The 26,734-nt window shown below is 35.8% G+C and overlaps 2 protein-coding genes and 2 pseudogenes across 4 annotated transcripts; 1 reads left to right on the forward strand and 3 right to left on the reverse strand.

Moving 5' to 3' along the window:
• Positions 1 to 542: 542 nt before the first annotated feature.
• LOC132627904 (probable inactive heme oxygenase 2, chloroplastic) lies at positions 543 to 21,732 on the forward strand. Of its 3 annotated transcripts, XR_009577994.1 has the most exons (6): positions 543 to 1,284; positions 2,006 to 2,229; positions 3,708 to 3,815; positions 3,914 to 4,047; positions 20,416 to 20,483; positions 21,384 to 21,732. XR_009577994.1 is itself a non-coding variant. In XM_060343513.1 (5 exons), the coding sequence occupies exons 1-4, from the start codon at positions 672 to 674 to the stop codon at positions 4,007 to 4,009; spliced, it is 1,041 nt and encodes a 346-aa protein (XP_060199496.1). In that variant the 5' UTR covers positions 543 to 671; the 3' UTR covers positions 4,010 to 4,047; positions 4,478 to 5,063. The 3 variants fall into 3 exon arrangements, 2 of the variants coding, with proteins under 2 accessions (XP_060199496.1, XP_060199497.1); XM_060343513.1 differs by lacking the exons at positions 20,416 to 20,483; positions 21,384 to 21,732 and adding an exon at positions 4,478 to 5,063; XM_060343514.1 differs by lacking the exons at positions 20,416 to 20,483; positions 21,384 to 21,732 and adding an exon at positions 4,578 to 5,063.
• Positions 5,299 to 8,299, reverse strand: LOC132627903 (alpha-amylase-like; annotated as a pseudogene).
• Positions 9,675 to 11,676, reverse strand: LOC132623424 (sugar transport protein 1-like; annotated as a pseudogene).
• On the reverse strand, positions 12,650 to 25,773 carry LOC132627901 (uncharacterized). The gene is made up of 16 exons (XM_060343512.1): positions 25,466 to 25,773; positions 24,245 to 24,623; positions 23,935 to 24,160; positions 23,356 to 23,601; positions 23,135 to 23,250; positions 22,694 to 22,792; positions 22,496 to 22,583; positions 18,582 to 18,811; positions 17,109 to 17,293; positions 16,429 to 16,628; positions 15,043 to 15,375; positions 14,855 to 14,956; positions 14,396 to 14,693; positions 13,932 to 14,080; positions 13,553 to 13,837; positions 12,650 to 13,175 (listed from the first exon to the last, which is right to left on the reverse strand). The coding sequence occupies exons 2-16, from the start codon at positions 24,541 to 24,543 to the stop codon at positions 12,975 to 12,977; spliced, it is 3,057 nt and encodes a 1,018-aa protein (XP_060199495.1). The 5' UTR covers positions 24,544 to 24,623; positions 25,466 to 25,773; the 3' UTR covers positions 12,650 to 12,974.
• Between the last annotated feature and the right edge of the window lie 961 nt (positions 25,774 to 26,734).

Here is a 26,734-nt window from a genome sequence, read left to right on the forward strand (position 1 = left end):
TTCTTTTGTAGGGTCGATTTTCCTTATTGATTTTAGATAATTAATATGGTATGGTTTGAAAAAGGGATACTCTTCCAACAAGCAATTAATCCATAATATCATTTATTGTCGGTATTATTAATTATTTTGAATTTTCTTATGTTTTTAATTTAAATAAAGGAACAGAGAAGGGGAAATGAGTTAACATGCCTCTACAATGTATTTTTAGATCTGTTATAAAACAGACGTATAATTAAAAATAAATTTTAAGGCTAAAGGCCTAAGGCTACAAAATCAGTTATCTCGCAGTTAAAGTTGTTGACAACATTTCTGATTTCTCAGTGTGCATTTTTTATTTCTTGCTTATAAATTTATCATAATTATCAATTATTTTACCACCTAATTAGTCTTGTGATATGTTAAATTTGTATTATTAGAGTTGTATAATAGTCACTTATAACATATTGTCTTCATAAAAAATCAACATATTTCAATTAATTAAAAATTAATATGTTGCGCAAGGATTAAAAACAGAATGTATCAATAACTTTAAACAAAAAATGTTACTATTATCCCCGATGCTTTGGTGTAATCCTGGAAGCATTGGTCTGTGCCTCATTTATTTGAACAGAATAACAATGGCAGCAATCCAACAAAGCTAAACCCTTGACAGACAAAGACACTTCACAAAAATGGCAACACTGACATGCTACTCCTCATGTACTTCACCTCCAGTACCAAAACCCATCTCAAAATCTTCACTTCCTTTGCTCCTTAACATCCCAAATCCACAATTTTTTACTAAACATTCTTCTCCCCTAGCAATTTCCTCAAACCAAAAACGGACACACAGACCTCCCATTATTCTTCAATGTGCAAACTTCAACACAGCTTCCTCCTTTACATTTCAAGAATCAGAATTAGAAACCGAAAACGAAACTGAAACTGAAAATGAAGAAGATGAAGAAGGAGATGATGGGGTTACATCAATTTCCAAGATTCCAGTGAAGAGGAAAAGGAGGAGGTATAGGAAGCAATACCCAGGTGAGAAAAAGGGTATTACTGAAGAAATGAGGTTTGTTGCAATGAAACTTCGTAATTCTAAAGGCAAGAAAGTATCAGAGAATGATGATGAAATGAAAGATAGTGATGGGTATGAGTCACAAGAGAATGATGAGGATGATAATGGTGGTGGTGAAGAGACTTGGGAGCCAAGTATGGAAGGGTTTATTAAGTATCTTGTTGATAGCAAGCTTGTTTTTAGTACAATTGAACGTATTGTTGATGAGTCCAGTGATGTTTCATGTAAGTTTTTTACACTCAAATTCTCTATGATTTATCTGTTAGTTATGTTACATCCACCATAAAGTCTTCAACTTTCAGTGTTCTTTCCCTCTCCAAAAAGAGAAAAAGACTAAGGGTGTGTTTGGTTTGAAGGAAAATGTTTTCTTGGAAAACATGGGAGTTTCTTACTTAATTTCTAGTGTTTCGTAATCTGTAAGCAAAAAAATAATAATATTATCCGACAATATTTATATGTAATCTAGCAAAACACTATTGGGTTGGGACGGGTGGGGAGTGGGGATTCGGGGGTGGGATGGTCAAGAGGTGGGGGTTGGAGCATTGGGTGGGTGGGGCGGAGATAATGAACGTGGAATGTTACTTGTAGAACTTGTTTTTCCTACTTCTATTAGGGAAGTCATTTTCCTTAAAAACTTGTTTTCCTAGAGAAAATATTTTGCCAACCAAATATGGAAAAATTGAAAAACATTTTCTCATACCAAACATACCCTTAATTTTTGCTATTTTATTCTTTAGATTCTTCGCATCATGTAAAATCTTGTTAGGACTTCTTGGTCTTTGAATCTCATTTTCATGACAGAGGAAAAACAAAGTGTAATATGTTTGTGAAGGTTTGATTTTATTTTTGGTTGAAAAAACAAAAGAAACACGATAAAAGCCATTAGGACATATTGTTTGTTGAATTTCAAATGATGTTAGAAAGTTTGCTATTTGTTTAACCTAGATGCCTACTTCAGAAGGACTGGATTGGAGCGAGCAGAATGTATATCCAACGACCTAGAATGGTTTAGCCAACAGGGTCATGAAATTCCTGAACCGAGCAATGCTGGAGTCAGTTATGCCAATTATCTGGAGGAATTGGCAGAAAAGACTCCTCGTTTATTTCTATCCCATTTCTACAACATTTATTTCTCGCACATAGCAGGAGGTCAAGTCATAGCCAAAAAGGTACAACTTCCTTCTCTGTTTGTCATTATCCCCTGAATGTTTTTGTGGAGTTTTCATTTTTCCTGAAAATGATGAAACGAAATAATAAAATGTCTTCAAACAATTTCTTTGTGAAATCTCCAGTGAAGGGTTTATTACATGTTGGACTGGAGAGCTCTATGGTAGACTCATTTGTGAGCTGAAAATATTTGGCCCATTGTGATTTCTGAGCTTTATTTTAGTGTCATATCATGTTGCGTCGTGCTGAGATTCTTTGTATAACATATGTTCCCATTGATACATAGAAAATGAAGACCTTGCTCAGGAAATTACAATTGAAGCAAACAATTTATGAGCTAAGAAAATTTGGAAGGAGCACAACTCAATGCATCTTTTTTCCACCAGTAGATGCCTAGAATTTTAACTCATTGAATTCCAGCTTGAGCCTAATCTTTACTTCATTAAAACCATTTCTTTTGAAGAACGCATGGTATCTCTGACATGTTTGAATATTACTCAGGGATATATACGTCTTATTGAATGAACCGGACTATTTCTTCTCATTTAGGAGGGGAGAAGTGACTTGTTATTGTTAGTCAGTTCATGCTTAGTAATTATTATGTGGTTCTAATTTTTTATCTTGTCTAGGCAATGCTGAAGCTCAGAATAGTACTAGTGTATGACTTAGGCAGGACTCTATAAATATAAGGATGCAAATTGAAATTAAAGAGTAATCTAGACTGGCAAATGCAAATTCGTTGTTTCTTCTCCTCTGCTTCCATCAACTCTAATCTGGAAATGACTGGAACTAAGATGGAATTTGGTCCAGATGGTCTCTTAAGCTAGGTTTGGAAAAATGAACCAATTTGCAACTGTACATCTGTATGGTGCAGAGTTTGGAATAGCTGCTCGGTTTTTGAGCAAATGCTGAATAGCATCTGATTTTGTTTGACATATTTTTCTTGATAAAAAAAAAGCATCTGATTTTGATTTAGTTTTCTAGATTTTATATTTCAAATCTTTTATATGAGTATATCTACGTAAGTATATACTTGATCAAAATATATGCAATAGAATCTTTATTGTATTGTGATTTTTCTAGTTTAAAATTTAGGTAAATATTTTGTGTACCATCTCGAATCTTTGGTTTCTCACATGACTTATCCAAAATATAATAGTAATAACATTAAAGAAGGAAAACAAACTTTGGCATGTTCTATAAATTTTCTATTTGATAAGTTTTGGCATGTTATATAATGATTGACCGCTTCCCAGGGATCCCAGGGAAGATAAAGTTATCCAGGAAGAAATGCTTGAAATTAAAGGGGTTGGCATTTTTAAATACTGAAATTTATTGCACTTTTCTTTTCCTAATTGAATTACCGGTTTGTCAATTCTTGTCATCATATAGTGGCTCTGACTTTCAATATTTAAGTTAACTCCTTTAACTCAGTATTTATATGTTTGGTCATCTATTTTTACTGAATTAATGTTATTAGGCCTTTGAGAAACTCTTAGAGGAAAAAGAGTTGGAATTCTACAAGTGGGAGGGGGATGAACAAGAGCTGTTGCGAAGTGTGCGTGAAAGTTTCAACATGCTGGCAAAGGTAAATGCCCAAGATTTTTGCGTCATTGACTTTGTTTCAGTATTTCAAAAGCACCACTAACTGCTTTTCGTACTCTATCAATTGCATCTTTATTGCAGCATTGGTCTAGAGATGACAAGAATAAGTGCCTGAGAGAAGTAACCAAGGCATTCCGGTTTATGGGTCAGATTGTTCGGCTAATTATCATCCTGTAAACCATCCCAGTTCAAAGGTTTAACTTGGTTTCTAAATGGTGAGGCCACTTCAATCCTAAACTAACTGCTTTTCTAATGCGATGTTTATTTAATTCCATATAACATGTCACGTGAATATGTTCTATCAGTAGGAGCTGATTAGTATGCCGAGAAAGTGATTTAAATATTCATTATTGCTTCATTTTGTTGGTCTATGTTTTGGTTTGATTATCTTTTAATGGTACTAGTACATCCTGATTGTCATCTCTAGCGGAATGAATATGTTATTAATGGAAATCATTCTTTCTCTTATTAGTATCGATTTGGGTATTATTTTCTGCCAATTTAGAAGGGGCAGTGATATCAGTGAGAGCTACAGCATGTCCTTCAAGGGAATGGGGCTTACTTTGAACTTATATGCAATTCCCTCTCGCTGCTCCTATTTTTATGCACTCTAAATTTTTATAGCCTTTTAATCCTTTTCCATAGCTGCTGGAAAGCACGTGCTTTGGTTGGCTGATCCTCTTGCTAAGCTACTATAATTCCATTTCTCAACTTACTTTGTTCCTAATGGATGGCAAATGGGCAGCTGGCTCACAAGTTGCATGGTCACGAACAACTTTTGCATTTTTTGCATCAAATTGGATCGATTTACAACTGAGAGGAAAATTGTCGATCATGTTCATCAAGCTGCAGACGGGCTAATATGGCCCCATCTTTCCCTGGTCTTGTGGTTTTCATTTGCAGAGTTCTCGGGAGCATTCTATACTTGGAGATATGTACTTCTATAGAATCTCTTTATTTTCCTTTAGAAGAGGTCTCTATGGGAGTTAGGTGGAATGAATTTTATGGTATGTATATTGAAAAAGGTGTGCAGAATCCAGCCATGGAAGCATTTCAATGGAGAAACAGGAGAGAACCAATAGTATATGTGTTTCAAGGAGGTGGAAATCAAGTTCCAGGATGTAACCAATTTAGAGCCATTTATTTGGCAAATGCAATATTTGGGATTTGATACGGAGGAAGAGTAATTGTAATTGTGTTTCCTTTTACGCGGCTAAGTGTTCACATTGTCTCTGAGAATGCAATATTACAAGGTCTTGGAATACTTAGGGTACAAGAATTGCTACTATCAAATTGTTAATATTGATGTGTCACTCAGGGATTTACAAGCTTCTTTAAGAACAAAAAAAGGAAAAAGATATATTTTAGTTACTGAAAACAGAAAATACACTAACAACCATTTTGTCCATGGTCACTTTGAAGCAAAATAACGGAGAAAAGCAAAATATTTAGTTCAATCTGTAATAGACCATACTAAATCGGAATAGAATTAGATGCATAAAATTGTGTCCTCTCATTCATCAATGCTGCTTGTTGTCTATAATCTTGGGTGCTTCAAAACACCACACACTTACAATTCTTGGACATTGTCATCAACCTTATTTTTTTCATGATGTCTTAACACTAATATTATTATTCATATTGGGCAACCCCGTATAAACCTATGCCTTCTTTTCCCATACAGCATAGTCTAACCCTGATGTTGCCAACTGAAAATCAGATGGAACAAGGCTTCCAACATTGCCAGGTCCAATTTTTGCTATGAGTTTGTCATCAATGTTTGCCGCATACAGATCACTTTGAGCTGCCAAAATCCTCACTTTGCTCGTTGATGAAATCTCATTCCTCTTCCTAACTGCATACAACTCCTTAAGTTTCCTCATCCGTTGGAACAGGAAGAAATGGTCATAGAACTGCACAACACAAAAGAATAATTGTGCCTTTCAGTTAGAGAGGAAATATAGATGGTTGTTCTCTCATCCAATATAATCAATCAATTTCGCCATAATCCTAAACTAGTTGCAGGGGATGATATGACTTCTATGTATCCTGTCCTGTTCGAGCCCATTTTATGTTATATGAAAATTTATCATAATTTGAACATATTTACCTTAACCGTCAACGTATCACACCCCTTTTTATTAATTCGGACAACAGACCAATTATGTGGAGCTGACAAAAGTGAGTTCACAAAATTGGACCTAAGGTTCTTCTCTATTAGATGTAATAACAAGCAACCCATCCTGCCTGAAATACTTCTGCATGATTGATAAGTGGACGGATTTTAATTATATAATGACAAAACTAACAGGCTTTTAACCCATGACAGCAGGTTAGTTGCTTTTTTTACCAAGTACATATTGTTGTCATAAAGATTTACTTGTAATTACCTATAAGTGATTTGATCATGTAATATTGCAAGCTAGTGCATTGAACTTAAGTTCTATATGGATACACACCTAATCTCACTTGTAAGTTATTCTTATGAATTGGTCATGCTTTAATCTAAATCCTAGCATGTTTTGTCCCTTTCTATTAACTTGTATAGAAAAAATGCTTTAGCTGTAATAGATTAAAGAAACAATATTCATACCACTGATGGAATGCCAGGATGAGTTAAAATGTAAGCATATCCCTGAGTAACTTTATCATTCGGATCATCAGGGAATGGCCATTGCCGCTGTGAATAAGTATCATGATTATCAATAAAAGTCACAGCATTTTGAGGCAAAAGTCCAATCATTCCTAGAGGATTTCCCTTAGAATCTTTCAACAAATCAAACCTCCTATCGCCAACAGCAGTACCAAGAATCCCTTTTGTTGTAAAATCAAACGTTTGTCACAACTCCACCGGCATTGTGAACCCAATGAACTAAATCATTCCTGTGCTGATCATAGTCCGGCTTCCCATCCGGTTTGTTATTAAATTTCAAGAAGAACTCTCCGACAGCAAAATCCGGTTTAGTGTTATCCATGTAGATTTTAGTGAACCTAGGTGCATATCCTAGGACCATGTCAAATCACCAGCCATCAAAACCAATTTCAGCCTTGAGCCAATTCATCCATTCTGATAAATCTTTTTGTACTTGTGGATTCACATGATCAATATCCGGTGCAGCGCCCCAATCTAAACCAGTGTCCGTGTTTCCTTTGCCATCATAAAATACAGTGTCATTGCCACAAATGAAACTTGGACCCCAATCCAGCTTATCATCAGGGGTGCCACCTTCAAATAAACAATTGATTCCTCTGCTATCTTTGTTTTCAGCCCATCTGTGGTTTATAACTATATCAGCAAGACATTTGATCCCTTTATCATGAAAGGCCTTAATTAAGGCTTTAAGTTCTCGCGAATTGCCATAATGTGATGTATCCAAATCATACAATCTTGATGGCATATACCCTGTCAATTTGATAAAATCAAGTCCTCGGCCACTCACAGGTTGTAACTATTCGTAATAAGTAGAACTAGTTACGTGGAAATAAACTAGGCATCTTGCTATAACATGTTAAATTATATTGATAGTGTAAAATTTCTTGCACGGTATGTAAGTTAAAACCATTGAAGTAGTAGTAGTAGTAAAAAAAAAAAAAAATTACAAATTGAAAGTGGAAACAAATAAGTAGGAAATGTGTAAGAGTACCTTGGGAGTGATTTACAAGGGAGTTAGAGGGTGGGGGAAGCCAAACATGAGTGAAACCAGCATCAGCCAAATCTGGGACTAATTTGATAAGATGGTTCCACCATCCTCCATCTTGCCCTGAAGAACCCCAGTTAAATCCCTGTTTTATAAAATAAAATAAAATAAAAAAAGAATACATATCATAGTGGAATTTATATGACAACTGCCAAATAATACCATGGTACAGGTTCATTTTCACATGATGAGATGAGACTACAAAAATATGTCTGCAAAATAAAGGGATTTGTCTTATATAATCTCTCCGTTCTATTTTATGTATCTTAGTTTGATTGTGCTTGGAGTTTAAGATAGTAAACGAGACTTTTAAATCTTGTGGTTTTAAAATATAGTATAATGTACCAATATATCCTTTTGAATCTTGTTATTTCAAACACACTAAAAAAAAATTAAGACACATAAATTAAACGAATGGACAATCTATACCTGAAATAAGAAAGTTGAAGATGCAAATGCTGGCAAAAGAATCAGCAGAAGGCACACAGAGAAATTGGGGTTTAAGTTTGTGTTGGTTTTCATTTTTTCTGTTTGTTGTACACACTAATGAATTCTGAACTGAGATGTTTATATATATGGGATGGTGCGTAGCCTATATGGTAGACTTTTCCAATATAGTACTGAGTAGAAGCATTCACTTTCAATATTGACTAAATCGACAAAACGGTAGAGGCTGATATAGATTTTATTTTAAGGGCTAAATACTTCTTAGCTAATTATCCTTTTGTGTTGAAAATTATTTCTGCTACTATTCTCCTTGAAGTACTGGGAACTACAAACATCTGGCAAATACATACAGTATTTAACAAAGTGATAGATGCGTACTTTTCAAAGAGATCATGGACAAGGAAAACACGTAGCTTAAGAAATGTAAATTTGACTTGATGATGAAGTTTCTGGTGTAATTAAAATTTATGTTGCCCACTGATTTAAGTTATATACATTAAGGGGACGTTTGGTTGCCGGTTAGAGAGGGGTTATCCATGTATTAAAACTGACATAATCTTTCTGAAATTTATAGTCTTTCACATGTCGTAACATTTGTGTGGCCATAAAAGTTTATCATTAAGCTTAAAATGAAAGTTGCTAGAACGGAGAGAGTAACAAGTCAAATTACATAATGATTTAAGATTCATTGTTCCAAAAAAAAAAAAAAAATCTTCATTTCTGTTTCTTCATTATATTAGAAAATGAAAATATTATTCAGACTAATATAAGCATTTGGTTGATCATATTAGGTCATGTGATGGAGGTTCTAGATTTTACCAACCACAAGATACTACTTCTATCTCATAATGTGAAATGACTAAGGTAGTAGACAAATTTGCCTGAAAGAGAATAGTGTTATATTTAAAATAGAGTATAATGACTGACCAGGATTTTCCTCTTTTCTTAATTATGATCCCAATTGATGTTTGATTTGCCTTTTACAATCCTGTTTCTATCCCAGAAAACTGCCTATATATCAACTACCATCTAAGTACTTTAACCGACAACATCTGTACAAAATGACACTATTAGTAATCAAACAAGTCATTGGTTAAGTGACCCCTTCGATAGTTCTGAATCAGGTTTTTCTCTGTTCAATGACAAAGTGATAAATAATTCGCATGGTATTTACAGGGTCCTGATGAAGGGCCTTAGCCCTTAGCTCTCCATTTGCAGGGAACTTCTGGAGGTAACTTGGTTCTTGTGGGCCTGAGGCTGTTTTGACTGCCCATCCCAATTTGGATCCAATTTCCGCTCTTTTGGAACATGCAAAATCATACATTAAATGTAAATAGCTCATGTTCAATTCCCTGAAGTAGTTGTTCTCTAACAGAGAGCTTCAAGAATCGATCAATAATGAGCTACCCCTCAATCTCAATAGGTTATTATTGGCTATATAAAAGTGTTCCAGAATTGGAAGCTTTTCTGGACAAGAAAAGTAGAAATCAGAATGAATCGAAGCCTAACAATCTTTAAGAATCATAATTATATCCGTCAGTTTATTACCTTTCCTGAACTGGCAACCTTTCCGTTTTGTAGGCACAAAAAAATTTCACTTTCTTAAACCAAATTATTACTGTTATTCAGTAACCTTAGCCTAGTTAGTCCCACTTTTGGTAGCCTTAATGGGAATCAAAATAAATCAGAAACAAGAATATATTGAATAGAAAGAGAACACACAAGTACTATGAAAAAAATAACAAAGTCAATTGTACCAAAAATTCCAAAACATTAAACTTTGCTAATCCTATAATACTACTCTAGACTATCTCCTTTGCGGTCTTCCCTTGTGGCTTGGATTCTGCATTGTCAACATCATCCACGTACGTCTTCCAGTGCCAATGCTCTCTCCAGACAAGGGACATCTCTTCAATGGGTATATTCTTGGTTTCGGGCACTTATAAGAAAACAAACAGAGTCATTATAAACACAAATGCCGCGAAGAAGATGAACGGACCGAACTTCATCCAACAGAGCATCTTCAAGAAAATCTGAGCCACACCAAACGTGAAAAACATGTTCATGGAGACGGTAACACACTGTGCTGCAGATCGAACTTCGAGTGGAGATATCTCACTTGGAACCAACTATCCCAATGGACCCCATGAAAATGCCAAAGCAGCCGCGAATACACAAATGCAGAGAACCACTAATATTGCATACCACTGAGGCTAAACTGTTGCGCCCCCCGATATTCCGAATTTCCATCCAATAAGAAATGCCACTAATCCCTTGGATACACACATTAGTAAGCCAGCCAAGAGGAGCAGTACCCTCCTACCGTACCTTACGTACCTATCTGTACAATAGACTGAAACAAAAGTTGCACCAACGTTAACAGCGCCGGTGATGACAGCGGACATTAGGGAAGCATTACTCTTAAAGCCTAGAGTTTGGAAAAGCACCGGAGCATAGAACATGACCACGTTAATTCCCGTGAGCTGCTGGAAGGACAGAATTAGAGTCGATAAAATCAACTGGGGTCTGTACTTTCGGACTTTCAGAAGGTTTTTCCACGGCTTTTCTACTTTCTTGGATGCTTTGCTCGCCTCCACAAGGTCATCGAATTCAGCCTTGACATTGTCTACTCCCCTGATCTTTTTCAAAAGTTGTTCTGCCTCCTTTGCCTTTCCCCTATCTATCAGCGATCTTGGACTATCGGAGAGAAACATGGACGAAAACAAGATGACTTGTGCTGGCACGGCTGCACCTCCTAAGCTGACGTACCAGCCCCAACCTCCAGAGATCTTGTTCGTTAGGAAATTGACTATATTGGCTATCAAGAGATGGCCAATTGGAACAAGACGTTGAAAGTACCCCTGTACTTGTAGGGGGCAATCTCGGACAAATAAATAGGGACAGACTGATTAGAAAACCCGACACCAACACCAAGAAGGATACGACCCAAGACGAGCATGGTAAAGTGGACAGCAGCAGCGTTGAGAACGGCGCCAATCAAGAAGAAGAGACCTCCAAGGAACAGAGTCAGTTTCCTGACGTGTTTCTTACACAACCGAGGCGACCAGGGCAGCCACATAGACGGAAAGGTAAAATGGGCGAGCAACTGGCTATCGAACTTGCAGTACTGGTTGGTGGATGTGTTGAGTGCCTCTTATTCCTTTCGATAAACAGACATGAAGAAGCGTTGGAGAAAGGAGTCATAGAAGTAACTCCGCCAGAAATACCAATGTCGTAACCAAATATCAACCCTCCCATGGCTGCCATGATACAAGTAATCGCCACGTAAGTCGTAACGTGTTAGCTTCCCCGGGTACTCGCCACCTTCGGGGGCGATAAAGTTCCCACCAGCCATGATAAATCAATTGTTTGAACAGAGAAGAAAGATTTATTTATTTCTTTAATTAAGAGAAGACGATCAGGCGTTAGAGATTAGATGGGTATATATAGATGTCAAAAACCGATAGAAAAGGTTTATAATTACTACTCGGCTTACGATTTACGTTACACTTCCTAAATTCTGTAGTATTATGATGGTCTTTCTTTTCATGTCGTACATAATGCGGCATTAATATCCCTGTTATTGTCTAATCAGGATAACTTATGTCATGACTATTTATTTAATATAAATAAAATATATTTTAAAGAGGAAATCAGAATTAAGGTACATTAAGCATGTAATTATTAAGTGTCTTTCTCTAGCTTCCTCTATTTCTCTAGTTTCCTCTAATTTTATGAAATTTATGTTCGTTATTAGTGATATTGCAATATACCGGAGTATTCCCATGTGTCTATTCTCTTTCTCACATTTCATCAAATCAAATATACAACAACAATAACAACATACCAGTGTAATCCCATAAGTGGGGTCTAGCCGTCTGGGGAGGGGAGGATGTACGTAGACCTTACCTTTACCTTTGCGGGATAGATATGTTATTTTTGATAGACGCTCGGTTCTAACATAGTCAAATCAAATATACAACTACTTTATATTTTTTGTTTTGATTTGTCTTTAATTAGTCCATTTTAGTATATTTAGTTTCATATATAGTCTATATTTTTCAAATCTAAACACTTAATGCCCTCGTAAACCTAAAATATTATTCAAGCTCATTGTGTAATATTTCCTCAATACAGGAGTGTACTTGTTTGATTTTAAGATATAGGAAGAAAATTTGTAGTTAAGTAATAATATAAGAATGTTTAATACTATTTACCCTATTTCCCCGATAAACTTTATAGTGGAACAAGGTCATGATATACATTTGGTTTTATCAAAGGTAAAACCTCAATTTCTTCCTTTATTTTGCGAAAGAACACAATAACATTGCAGTGAAATAAGTGCCATATTAAACTTCTCCAGAAGCTTGAACCTTGAAAATATTTTACCCTATGATCTAAAGAATTCATCACTAGTAACAAGGTAGTTGTTGAATTGGCATTTTGCATTAATACGCTTCATTTCTATGAGGGGCACAAAAAGAAAACAATTTTGATAGTAGTTACCAGCATAAAGCCAAACCATCCAGTGTAATGACGATTTCAGCACTGGTTCTGAACTTCTCGTGCATACTGACGTTTCCTCGTATGCTTTGCCTCAATAATCCGCGGGGAAAGCACATAGGTGAAGAATGACAAAAGTGGCGTTAAACTATGAACAGACAACTCGATCTTTAACAAGTTTCAATTAAGTCTTGTGATGCAGGTTCTTGATTTCACCAGCCACAAGATGCTACTACTATCTCATAATGTGAAATTACAAGACAATAGACAAAATTGCCTACAAAGATAATAGTGGTACATGTAAAAGAAAGTATTATGACTGACCAGGATTTTCCTCTCCTCTTTTTTCATTTTCCCAACTATGATCCCAATGGGTCTTGGATTTGCCTTTTACAATCCTGTTTCTATCCAGCCAACTTCCTATATATCAACTACCATCTAAGTACTTTAACCTACAACATCTGTACAAAATGACATTTTAGTAATCAAACAAGTCATTGGTTAAGTGACCCGTTCGATAGTTCTGAATCAGATTTTTCTTTCTGTTCAATAACAAAGCGATCAATAATTCGCACAGTATTTACAGGGTCCTGATGAAGGGCCTTAGCTCTCCATTTGCTAGGGAACTTCTGGAGATAACTTCGTTCTTTTGACTCCCCGTCCCAATTTGGATCCAATTTCCATTCTTTTGGAACCTGCAAAATCATACATCAAGCGTAAATAGCTGATGTTCGATTCACCTAAAAGTAGTTCTCTTCAAAAAAGCTTCAAAAACCAGTCAACAGTGAACTATGCCTCAATCCAATAAGTTGAAATCGGCTACATAAAAGTTTGTCCAGAAACTTGATTGGACAATTTTTTTCAGGAAGATTACTTTTTCGGAAGCTTTTGCAGAAAAGGATAGTGGAAAACAGACCCTAATAGACAAAGTGGCTTTGATAGTATCTACCACCTGGCAAAAACTATTCCTTATAAAGTTACACGCTTCATTATAATTAGGAAAAATAAATCAGGAAATGTTGGCAATTGTCTAAATGTTCAACTGCCACAGACTGGGATGGCGATATCTCACCTTATCGACTGCAAGGGTGAAAACTTCAAGATCGCCTTTGCTATTGATATGGAACCGTGTAAATGCCTTGTAATTTGCAATGCGGAGTGATGAAAATGCTTCATCGAAATGCATGTGAAGCCAATTAATGGAAATGTATAGGTAGCTTCCAAGTATCAACGAAACCACCGGAGTTGATAAGACCCAAAAATAAAGGAAGACCGATGCATAATAGATTACAGCACTCCCTCGGGAGAGAGAATCCATCCCATTTTTGCAAATATTACTCCTGGTAACGGCCATTACCTGAAAATTGCATGCATGAGATTAGAGGAAGACGGAATATAACAGATCAACAAAATTGTCATGGAGCAACATCGTCTATCATATGATTTCTTACCTCGGGAACATCAAAACCAGACATGAGATACTTAATACATGCTGGATAAAGGCCAAATGTCCATTGTTCTATACGTGCCCTGAGGCCAGTTGGATCCGGAAAATGCTCACTCTCAACAGACCGGTACCATTGATATAAAGTGTGATAACCTGGATTACAAAGTTTAGAAGTTCAGCATAAAGCAATATGAATCAAAGAAACATGAAACAAGGAATCGGGGCTGAGTTCAGTAAATTCCATTTAACAAGTTACCCAGAGAAGCTATCTATCAAGAAACAATCAAAGAATTAAAAGGCATAATATCAATGAGCTTATATAAAGAATCAGAATTGGGACAACAACTGAACATTGAAGTTAAGAAAAAGAAAAGGAAAAGCACTTGAATAAATTTAAAAAGAGAACTATGTGGACCAAAGAGTAAACAGATCGACTGAATCACACATAGACAATATACAAAACCTCACCTGAAGTGGCAAGTAAATTATGCCGAATACAAGTCTCAACAGCTAACTCCATCAACAGCATGAGAATTAAGGCAGCAGCCAAGTGCGCAGACACATGAAGAATCCCAATTAGTAGTCTCTTTTTCCAAGACACCTTAGAAGGCACAAAGACTATTGCAATTGTTAAAAGTAATATAGCACCAGCTGCTGATACATATGAGCATCCTAACATATACATAAAAGCATCCCACACTGTGCCGAAGAAAGTTCCCAAGCGTCCCGAGAAGGTGTCGTCTTTTAAAATGTGATCTAGCTGACACTAGAAGCAGATGGGAAATGATTAGAAAAGTTGAATACAATATACTGCTCACAAAGACTTCAAATTAACATGCCACGGTCTAAGGAGGCATGAGGCAGCGAGGGAACTGATGCTTAGAACAAATCTAAAAGAATAGATCAAAAATCTGAAAAACAAATTACCTGTGGAAACATAGAAAAGACCAACATGAAATATATCATGCCACCAATAACATCAAATTGCCAGTTTTTCTTCCTAAATTTCAATATATTGCCCAGCGCAATCTGCAAATGTTAATAAGCTTGTAAGCACCCAAATAATATATCCGACCAGAAATTTCTCTTTTGATAGGATATTTTAAATTCCATACCCTGCTTGAATCTTCAAAAGTTGGGTAAGAAGCTTTGGTCTCATATGAAGTTCCATATATCTCGTTGAAATTCTTGAAGACATGCGTAGGGTGCAAAAAAGCACCGCCACAACCATTAACAAGTAAATGTTGGACATAAACAGGCTTATTTGATGGAACATATGAATGTCGCATATAGTGATGCACATCTCCAGCAATCCGTAGTCTACACCTTCCTTTTAAATGGTCTCGTATCAAGTAGGTAATATTCTTTCCAGTCTTTTGATTAAAGTAGCAATCAAGAAGCCAGTTCGGCTCGTGCGTCATAATGATCACAGAATCATTCTCCCCGACCTGAACAGAGCATCCATTAAGCAAGAATTAAAACCTTAAAAAGCTGTGGGTCATTAAGTGCACTATAAGCTCGATAATCTTCATTTCATATTAAATTAGTAGCTTAAAGTACAACCCGAAGGAGTAAATACATGAATCCTGAACTAAGAAGCACTAACAATTTAGTCAAGGTCTTGTTCACTTTTTAATTGACAGCTATCATTCACAAACTAGCAAAGTATTTTCCAGGTCTGATCACCAAGAAAAAACTGCATGGAGTTACAATCCCTAAGAGATGTAAGTGTAACTTGGAACTACTATTGAGAAACCACCCTCCTGAAATTACAGGTTACAAGCATTCTCACATTATTCTCATGGAAAAGTTGGAAATCTGGGGGGTAACATTTTCTCCATTATATTTGAATGATAAAAAGTTTGAGGGTAACAAGGCAATTCTAGATCTTCCCATCATAAGAGAAGTGTATAAATCAATAAACACAACTGAAACACATCCCATGATTTTGAAGTCGTATCTCACTAGTAGGATTACACTGAGTTTGTTGTTGTTGTTGTTGTCTAGAGAACAAGTATCTCAATTAAACTATACCATGGACTTTCATACTTTCATCAACTTATATTGCTTTGGTCTTTTGGCTTTAACCCAGTGGTGAACTATACCTCTTTCAAGACACCATTTCCTCAACACAAACAAACTACGGTTTCGTTTGTATTTATTATGATTAAGATGTCTAAATTTTAATAAATATATGATTACTAAGATGTTGCCTCCAAATCTGAACGCTGAATAATTACAGACTGTTTGTTATAAATCATCTGACTGTGTATAATTTGACTTATCTAAAGACTAACAAATACAGACTTTTAAAAAAGTAACAGTTAATAATATATCAACAAAATATTAGAGAAACCTTAGCTGATTTGGTGTTGTAAAATCTGTTTGTATCAATAAAGAAACTATGATCTTTGAACAACCAGGAAATGTTCCAATATTCAGCAATAGAGATAGAAGGGAAAATCAACATGACGACTATGCTCATAGCATAGAGGAGATACCTTATCCCTTACTAATTCTGAGAAGAACTTGAATTGGTATATGTCAATATCACAATGGAGAGCAAGATCAAGACCAAATACCCACCACCTACTGGGGAGCTGCAGCGCAAAATAGCTTTTCTTTTGAGGCATAAACCAACCACCCAACCAGCTCTTGTGACAAATGTACCTCATATACGTCTGAAGCCCATCAAACCAGTCTGCAATTCAAGAATGGACTTCGATTATGATAAAGAATATCAAGCTTAAAAAAGCCATCCTGCTTTACTGAAACTAATAGCATGTTTGGCCAAGCTTCTAAAATCAGCTTATTTTGGAAAGTGCTTTTCGAAAAAAGTACTTTTGGTGAAACTGCTTGGCTAATCAAGTTGAAAAACAGTTAAGCAGCAATTAGTGTTTGGCCAAGCTTTTAAAAAATACTTCTAAGTGATTTTATCAAAAGTGCTTTTCAAAAAATACTTCTGGGGAGAAACTGCTTTTTTCCAGTTTCTCAAAAACAACTTCTGCTTCTACTCAAAAGCACTTTTTCTTCCCCTAAAAGCTTGGCCATTCACCTCAACTTTGAAAGAAAACACTTTTTAAAAAATAAAAGCACTTTTGGCCTTGGAGAAGCTTGGCCAAAGATGTTGTAAGGAAGTAAAAAAAAAATCAGGAGGTATAGGCTAAGAAACTATACTGACCATGGTTTCCAGGGATGACAAAACACTGAGGTCCATCATACTGCCTAAGTTCATCCACCTCAGGAGGCAATTCAGGCTTACTTACAGCAATATGCTCTTCCTTATACCACATAGGAGGCTGAAGAGCATATTCAAAGGGACGAAAAAGACGCTTCTCATATGTAAATGATGATGGATTAGGATACCTATACAACATGAGAAAAAAGAAATAATTATTAGTTTAACAATTTCAACAGCATTCTGTCGTCCTGTTGTTAGTTCTAAATGAAGTAAAGAGGCGGAACAGTTTTTCTTTTTTATGAATAAAGAGGCAAAACATATTGAGTTCTCTAGCACAAAAAGTATAAGTATTGGCGTCACAGATAGCTTGCTCGGTAATATGCCCAAAACTTAGTGGATTCAACATTTATGCATTTAAATGCTGAAGAAATGAAATTGCTTCCATACCAATTTACTTGATCAAGTAGATGCATAATTACAGGGGCGTAATTACAGATAGGCAAAAAAACAAAAGAGAATTGCAGGCCCCTTATACATTGATTCCTTCTAAAGTTAGAGTACTAATAAAATCTAAGAAATGTTCAGTATCAGATACTGGGGACAACATTGTCCAGCAAAAAAGATTAACTAAGCATTTGGCTTTAAGAGCTTGAATAGGAATTGAGGTATCATGAAAACATCTCTTGTTCCTCTCAGTCCAAATACACCAAAAAATTGCAGCAGGAATCATATTCTATTTACTTCTACTTATCTGAAATCAATTGAATAGGAATTGAGGTATCATGAAATCATCTCTTCTTACTTCTACTTATCTTAAAATTAGGACTTTTATCATTACTAATTTCTCTATTTATTTAATTATAATAGTATCTTTTCATTATTGTACAATATATGATAGAATATACTTCTACTTATCTTAAAATTAGGACTTTTATCATTATTAATTTCTCTATTTTATTTATTTATTTATTTATAATAGTATCTTTTCATTATTGTATCATAAATGATAATCAATCTGACTAGACAAGCCTCACAAAAATACCATATCCTGTAAAGATCTCCTCAGCCTGCAATTGATGCGAGGATAAAGAAAAGTATGTATCGTGTAGTCACTATATGCTATCATTAGATGGATCAGAAGCTGCATTAAATAGATAGAAAAACTAGTTTTGGAGACTAACTTCATAAAATAATCATCATGAATCTTTATCTTTGTCTAAAATGAGAAACTTCTACGCGTAACTTGGCAAATTAACAGAATAAGTAAATAACAAAAGCTGCTCCAGGAAACATAAACTGTACTAGCAGAATATACATAGTGCCAAACACATTATTACCCCAGGTAAATGACATGGGTGCAAACTTGGTCAGTGTAATTAATTGGTCAGTTTTAAGACATAAGACAAGGCTATCAGAATGTCTCAGTATTATGCAAAAGACCAACTAATGGTACAGAGAGAAGTAGGATCTTACGCAAGGTCACCCCCAATAAGAAGCATGTCTCCACGTGGCAGTTTAAGCATTGAACCATTGACTTGGAGACGGAGTGAAGGTTGAGCAAGAAGCCGAGCCACACTGTAGGAAGAATTTCCACCATCTCCTGTATCTGCCATGAAGTCAAACCACAGACCATCCTTTTCACTAAACTGATCATACAACAGATCCTCCTGCTTAGCCCCATCTTCAACCCTGCTCATAGCCGCCTAACCATCGGAGAATTTTAGGACAATGTAAGGTCAACCAAACTATATCAATTATAAGCACAAGGAGAAGTTAGCAAGATCAATTAAATTCATGGAAAAATCTTTTCATTCCATTTTTAGTAAAATAATGAAGGATATTCCATTAGTAATGAAAAGGGGTGGAAGGGGTCCGTATGTTATACCCCGTATATTTATACGTCAAATTATTCGCAAGCAAGTCGAATCAAGTTAAAGGCGGAATTATTTTCGGACACGAAATAGAAATCTTTAATTTTTTTTAATTTTAATTAAAACATAAATTGTTTATAAATTTTATTGGTATAAAGATATTATTGGAGATTAGGGGTAAATTAACTATGATTAGATTATTAAGTGGGATTAAAATTTAATCACTTCATTAATTAATTAAGCCTAAGGGGCCATGTGGGCCCCACCCGAATAAAAAAAAAAAGAAAAAAAAAAGGGGGGAATCAAATCTGAAAATTAAAGAAACAAGGTGCAAAAGTGAGTCCTCAAAAGAGGGAATACGTGTAGCAATATGGGGAATAATATATAAAATAAGGCATAGTGCAAATGACACTTTCCAACTCCACTTGTTGAAAAATCAGCTTTCAAGAACTAAACAAACCAAGAAAAAGAAGAGTTGAAAGAGAAGGAGGTCACGGCTAGAGTGGAGAAAAAAAAAAATCAGTTTTGTGATTTAATAAAATTCTAAGGAGAAGACAAGGAGAGGGAGGTGGAGAAGCAAGAATAAGTATAAGAATTTAAGACACAAATTGGAGCCAAGTATTCAAGGTAAGAATTGGTTATTTCTTTTACATTTATAATGAGTTTGGATACATTATGAACATGTATAGATGATGAATTGAATGTATATAATTTTTTTTGCATGTCGGTATTGGATTGTTGTTGTTGAAGTTGAAGTGAGCCGTGAGTGATAGGTTTAGATGGAATCATGCTTAATCTTCTTGTACATGTATTGGGAGTAAATTGAATGTGTTGTGGTGTGGATAAATGGATAAAAAAAAATCATGAAGTTGTCGTAGTTGTGTTGAAGCCGTGTAGGGGGCTGTTTTGAGGCTAGTTGTGCGTTTGACGTAAATTGTATATTTTATGAAAATCATATCGTTATATTGTGGATTGTGATACAAAACATGACTTAAAAATAAGGAAAGCAACGAGAGGGCTGCTCACAGTTTAGGGGACTGGTTTCGGCCAGCTTTGGGAAAATTTTTGGATTGTTGGAAAAAAATTATGTGAATGGTTTAGAAGTCCTCTAATGTTGTTAGTATGGATTTGGGTTAATAATCGAATGTACGAACGATATTGTGGCTTGAAAGTAAGCCGTTGAAACGAATATTTGGAAAGTTGTTGAAAGATGTAAAAGAGAGCTATTAATGTTGTTTTGCCTTTCGAATTGATTATTGATGTTGCTAGCTAGGTTGGTTATTGTGGTTGTTGTTGATTTTGAGCGAGATAAATTCTCGGGATGGCCTATTTATAGGGGAAGTGCTGCCGAATTTTCTGTAGAATTTAATGATTAGTTGGAAAGAATGGCTCAAGTGTCCTTAACTAATGTTTGGTATTCGTTGGCGTATTTGTAGACCTTGGGGAGCCCGAGGCGTAGATTGGAAATTTACTTTAGATTGGCTATTTTGGAAGTGCGTAAGAGGTATGTAAAGCAACCTTCCTTCTTTTGGCATGCCTTAGTTTCACATAGGCTAGATTAGAGCTTTAAGGGAATTCCAAATTCGAGATCCGAGCATGTTATGATCCATATATATATTCTTTGACACTCTTATGTATGTTTTTATGAAATATGAACCATGATGTATTTGAAGTAATCGCTTTCCGAAATTCGCATAGAAAATGTTCACTTTAAGAAATTTTGTAATCTCTGAATGCCATATTTTTCGCATAGAGGCTCGGATCGCTCCAATAATTTTTATAGGAGTTTGCTTGATGTATAATGGGTATGTTTTTCATAGGCGGGCTCAGTTCGGGTCTATACTCGTCCGTGGGTCCCACGACGCCCTTTATGTAAATTCGACAACTTTGAATCAAAAAGTGATAATTATTACTCCGATTTCGAATATGACTATTTTACTTATCCTTCGGATTTATAATAATGATTTTATGCATATGATTCCTCACTACTCCGCTCGTGCCTACTATGATATCGTTCGCCGGTTCCCGGGCCGGTTCTGTTGTCGTGCGCTTTTTGATACATTCCGGTGTTATGCTGTGTTTATGGTTCACCGTGCTCCTCGCTCGAGGGCCGGGTTCCACTTATGTTTGGCGTTATGCTGTGTTGTGATGTGTGACGGGGATTCGGAGATTTGAAACTTTCTGGTGTTATGCTGTGTTGTGGCGCCATCGACAGGCGGGCGACCACATTTTCCAGTGCCCTATGCATAATTTATACTTTGGAAATAAACATTTTGATATGTATTATTTTCTATATATCTGATTCGATTATTATTCAGATTTATTTCTGTACCTTCTGTTTTGCATACTCAGTACATATTTCGTACTGACCCCCTTCTCCGGGGGCTGCGTTTCATGCCCGCAGGTACAGACGCACAGCCTGGTGATCCACCTGTTTAGGACACCCTTTCTGCTATTCGGAGTGCTCCTCTCTTTCCGGAGCTTATACTTTTGGTATATATATTTTTATTAGTGCATTTGTATATATTCGTTCATGGGTACGGCGGGGGCCCTGTCCCGTCATATGATTCTGTCGGTCTGTTTAGAGGTCTGTGGACATGTTTGTGGGTTAGGGTCTTTCTGTATGGATGTATGTACATGTCGTTTGGGCGATCCCATACGCCGAGGCGGCCGGTCCGCATATGTTGTTTGGGCGATCCTATACGCCGAGGCGGCCGGTCCGCATATGTTTATATATTGCTTGGTTAGCCCTGTGTGGCTTTTGTTGGTATTTTCTGGGTGCAGGGTATATTGGATAGTCCGTAAAATAAAGGAAACTCTGCCGAAATTTTTCTGGAAATTACCTAAATTTGAAATAAAGCCTTGTCGGCTTCCGCCATATACTAGGATGGGTTGATAGAATTTGAGATAATATTTGATAGATGGGTTCGGGTGCCCAGATCGGGCACTAGTCACGGCCTACGGGGTTGGGTCGTGACACCGTATATGTTGTTCAGGTCAATTAGAAGGTGCAGAAATAACTAGAACTGAATGCGGAAAGTATGGAAAAACATCTCGTAATGTATTTAACCAAAAAATATAATATGCTCCTGCGGAAGTATCTACTCGATACGGAATCTCAGGTGTCAAAGAGTGTGGATTTCAAATAGTAAAAAAAAAAATGTGTGTGTGTGTGTGGGGGGGGGGGGGGGGGGGAGGGATACATGCTGTATCCGGAACGTTCAAAATATAGTAAATATTGTAAAGGCAGATGAAGTAGGGGCCGCAAACCATAGTTGATTTGCTTATCAAGTCCGTTGTGTTGCCTTGTATCATCAAAAATACAAATCCATTGTACACTCATCATTTCATTAACATGTGAAATGAATTTTTATCAAAAGGAGGAAACATTTTGATACTTGATCATTCTAAAATCTTAAAAATAAAAATGGCAGCATCTCGTAAGTTATCGCAATAGGAAATTCACTCTGAAAGTTGAATATATTTTGAAGGAATTTAGAACATCATATATGTTACCTGCATCATTCGCATATCAAAGCGTCCAACAAACAAAGTTACGGATACCAGCAGGTCAAACATTGTCTTGAATAAATCGGCAGATGTCCTGCAACTCAGCGTGTTCTATTAAGAAGATTGATAAAGCTTTTTTTCACTACAGAATACTGGCCCCGCAGATGGAAGGGGAAACGTAAGAGGTATAACGAAAGAACATACCCTGAATACCAAGGAACCATATCCAAGAACTCAGGTTTCATTTGCTTTTTCTTCAATTTCTCGAACTCTTTGAGTGACAAAGGACGCGAGAGAGCCCACCTGTTAATCATTATAGGTTGAACTGTTAGCAGACAAGTAAATCTAGCATAATTGTTCTTACAATTCACTCCAAGCAGGCAAGATTTCAGATTAAAGTCGGCAAATAAAATTATTATCATAATTTACTCAAGATTTGCTTTTATATTAAAAGCTTTCTGATTTTGAATAGGCTGATGTGCCTTATCGAACCAACCAGGTAGCATTAGTCATAATTGCAACCAGAATATAGGTGACTTGCTTTTCTATAATGACACAGTAATGCATTTGCCCTCATAAGCAAAGTATAGAAGCTCTTCATCTTTACATGACTTTATTATGTGAACAAATATTCGAGCTACTCACCCTGATGACCTTTCCACAACGTAATTTGCAATGTAGAGGCCTATAAAAGTGGCCCACAACGAATATAACGGAGAAATTTCATTTGACGATTCTGCACATGAGCCGTTGCAAGTTAACTGAAAGGTAAAAGTTCAGAAGAAAAAAAAAAGGCAACTGCATAAGATCCTCTGTTATATCAAGTGAAAAAAAAAATGAGAAACAGAACTGTGTGAGACAAATACCTCTCCATAGATGACCCACTTGGACAAAAAGGGGTAATCACTGGCTGACCCAACTGGAGCAAACCAAGATTTGCAAACTTGATCTTTCAACTCAGTCATGCCTACGAGTTTTGTAAGCCAAGTGTTCCGCTCTTCCTTGTTCCACAAGGAAAACCAACCAGAATTCCTCCGGTCAAATGTCTTTTCCCTCACTACAGCAAGGTTACCACAGTGACTATAAAACACACAGCATGCTATGCTTAAAACCTACAGAGATGATGAAAAATAAGTCAAAAGGCCCCAGTTACTTTATACTCCCTCAGTCCCTCCGTTTCAATTTATGTGTCTTAGTTTGAATGGGCATGAAGTTTAAGAAAGTAAAGAAGATTTTTAAATCTTGTGATCTTAAACAAAGATATGTATAATGTACCAAAATGCTCTATAATCTTGTGGTCTTAAACATGCAATGTGAGATATTAAAATTAAGGAGTTGCAAAATTAGGAAACAGGCATTCTTTTTGAAATAGACTAAAAAGGAAAGTAAGACAAACAAATTAAAATAGAGGGAGTATCATCTTACAAAGTTTTCCAGAAACTTACAGCACAATTTTGCATAATTGTCAGGATCTCAGGCCTCTTTCCAGCCACACGAGCAACAAGGCCAAGATACCAAAGTCCAAGAAATATAACATGGAAAACGAGAAGAAACAAAATGGACGAGACAAATAAGGTAAGAAACAAAGACAGGTTCATCCTGAGATCAACTCCCATAGATTGAAAACTGGGAAGATGATAGAGAGCAGCGACAAGTATCCAAGCTATATACCTGCAAAAAGGCAATTCTCTCAATACCATTTTCATCAATTTATTTTACTAATTATTAAGCCAGATATAGAAAGAAAAGACTTACCAACGACTAAAATTTGAATAACTTGGTTTGATTGTCTTCCCTATAAATGGAGATGAAAAGAAGTAAAAGAATCCAAGCAGACAGGCGTACATTGACCACCACTTGACATTGCTATCTAACTTCTGAATAAGTGTATGAATGTTATCTGATGATATAAAAAATAAGCATCCCACAAACACTGCGATGAACAAATGCCGCGAATGCTCGTGTGGATAAGAATAAGAGTGAGTTAAGATTGTCCTAACTCTCTCCATTTTTAGAGTATCAAGCAGACCACTGGACTGCTTATCAGACCCCATTCAGCTAGCAGTAAAATTAGATCCCCGCCACTTTGCTGGATCAAAGTTCTTCCCAGTGAATTCTACTTCACATGAACCAACTGCAAAGAAGAGAAAATACAATATATGTTAAATTTTAGCCCCAAATTTAATCAACTTAACACTGAAAACTCTATTAAAAGTACAAGCATTAGGTGCACAATCTTTTAAAAGAACCAAATTTAACTACTCATTGTAACTAAGAAGGAAATTACTCAGGGAAGTGCTGATTTTTGAAGTAGTCTCATAGTAGCAGCCACTAATAAAGATTCAAAATTTAGCAAAAAGCTACAATAATTCAATGAAAAGCTGATTCCTAGTTTCAAGAAAGGCACAAAACTTAGGGCAAGCGGGGGAAAAAAAAAACAACTGCAAGGAAGAGAAAATACATTACATCTTAGATTTTAGTCAATAGTCATGATTGAAGCATGTATCTAGCCCCCATAAGTTATCAACACAGAAAACTATATCAAAATTACAAGCTTCGCAGATGCAGAATCTTCCATGGAGAAACCAAATTTAACTCCTCAATGTAACTAAGAAGGGAACTACACAGTAAATCACAAACCAACCAATGGCTGGTACCAAATATCGCATTGATTTGAAGTAGTCCAAAAGTAGCAGGCAATGATAAAGATTCAAAATTTAGCAAAAAGGGACAATAATAATTCAATGGAAAACTGATTCCTATTTTCGACAACAAAAATTAGGGCATGCTGGGAAAAAAGAATTCTTTAAAACAGAAATGGACATATATATAACTCGTGAAACAGAATGACAATCTAACAGTAACATCAATATAACTGTCAACAACTACTTCATACTATCTTCAAGAACTGGAAAAAAAACACACACACACACACAATTATATCAAATATCAACACTAAAAAGAAGAAAAAGTAACCTGATTGAAGAAAGAGCCAGAGGAGAGAGCAAAATGCCTATAGGGTCTGCCTTTATATATGCAATGATCACAATTCAGTATAGTACATATAACAAGATTCTCAGATTAAAGAACCGACATCAGCATATTATCTGAACCTATAAGGAACCATTTTCTAGCAAGAAGCATATTCCTTTATTAATCTAAAGACTAAAAACAAAAACTCCACTAGCCCTGTCACTCTAGATGTCCTGTCTTTAACGACGTTTTGTTACAGAGACAGAGCCAAAATGCAAGTACGAGAGATTGAAAATTCTATTTAGGACTGTGAAATTATAACGACTGTCTTATGTGATGTGACCAAAAAAAGATTGTTTTTTGATTGGCAACTTGGGCAGCCAAACAATCCAACAGCGACTTTGGTTTTTTTTTTTTTTTTTTTTTGAGGTTTCTTTTTTCTTTTCAGACCTTGTTGGATTGTAGCATGCCACGTAGTTCAACACGGGGCTCAAAGACCAGTAGGGTATTGGACACGTGTTTCCTCTGCTGTATTTTGTTGACTATCTTTTGTATATTTGTGGTCTAGTCACTCTCCATTTGTTTTCTCACATAACTGCACCTTACACTTTACTTTTTAAGTGACTAAACTCCACAGGAAAAAGAAGTACCCCACTTAGAGCCCGTTTGATTGGCTTATAAGTTGCTTAGAAGTTGTTTTCAGTTTTTTTGAGTGTTTGGCCGGTCAGTTTAAAGTCATTTTGTGCTTAAAATAAGCTCAAAAAATTAATTGGGTCCATTTGGCTTAGCTTATCTAAGTTGGCCTATCCAACTTTTTTTTTTGGCTTATAAGCTCCTTTTTTTAAACCCATCCAAACAGGCTCTTAGTTATGTCTGATTTAACATTATAAATTGAGGATTAAACGATTAAAACTCACACAAATAACTACCTTTTAATAGCTTCTAACTAGTTATAGCTACAAGTTGAAGAATTACAATTCGTAGCTGATTTTGGTTGTATTTCAATTATATCTCGCATTTTTGAAACACAGTGAAATACAACGAAATACAGAGAAATACAAAACATGTTAGAGTAATTTTAGGCTCTATTTTTGGAACATATTTTTAAAAAAAAATCTGAGAGAAAAAATAGGCTATATTTTTGGAACATAATATTCTTTTCCTTTTTAAATAGTAAGTCAACTTAAATCAACCTTATTTCACACAAATCACTGAAGAGTAAAATCAGGCCCTATTTATGAAACAGTTTTTTAAAAAACAAAATTATGGGAT

The sequence above is a fragment of the Lycium barbarum genome, chromosome 2 (genome assembly GCF_019175385.1).
Source record: "Lycium barbarum isolate Lr01 chromosome 2, ASM1917538v2, whole genome shotgun sequence".
Taxonomy (NCBI): Eukaryota; Viridiplantae; Streptophyta; class Magnoliopsida; order Solanales; family Solanaceae; genus Lycium; species Lycium barbarum.

Coding starts and splice junctions, on each gene's coding strand:
- LOC132627901 (XM_060343512.1), bottom strand. CDS start 24,543: ATGGGGTCTGATAAGCAGTCCAGTGGTCTGCTTGATACTCTAAAAATG. Junction 24,161..24,244: donor TATTCAAATTTTAGTCGTTG/GTAAGTCTTTTC, acceptor GCCTTTTTGCAG/GTATATAGCTTGGATACTTG. Junction 22,793..23,134: donor GTTGTGGAAAGGTCATCAGG/GTGAGTAGCTCG, acceptor AATGATTAACAG/GTGGGCTCTCTCGCGTCCTT.
- LOC132627904 (XM_060343513.1), top strand. CDS start 672: ATGGCAACACTGACATGCTACTCCTCATGTACTTCACCTCCAGTACCA. Junction 1,285..2,005: donor TGAGTCCAGTGATGTTTCAT/GTAAGTTTTTTA, acceptor TGTTTAACCTAG/ATGCCTACTTCAGAAGGACT. Junction 3,816..3,913: donor GTTTCAACATGCTGGCAAAG/GTAAATGCCCAA, acceptor TCTTTATTGCAG/CATTGGTCTAGAGATGACAA.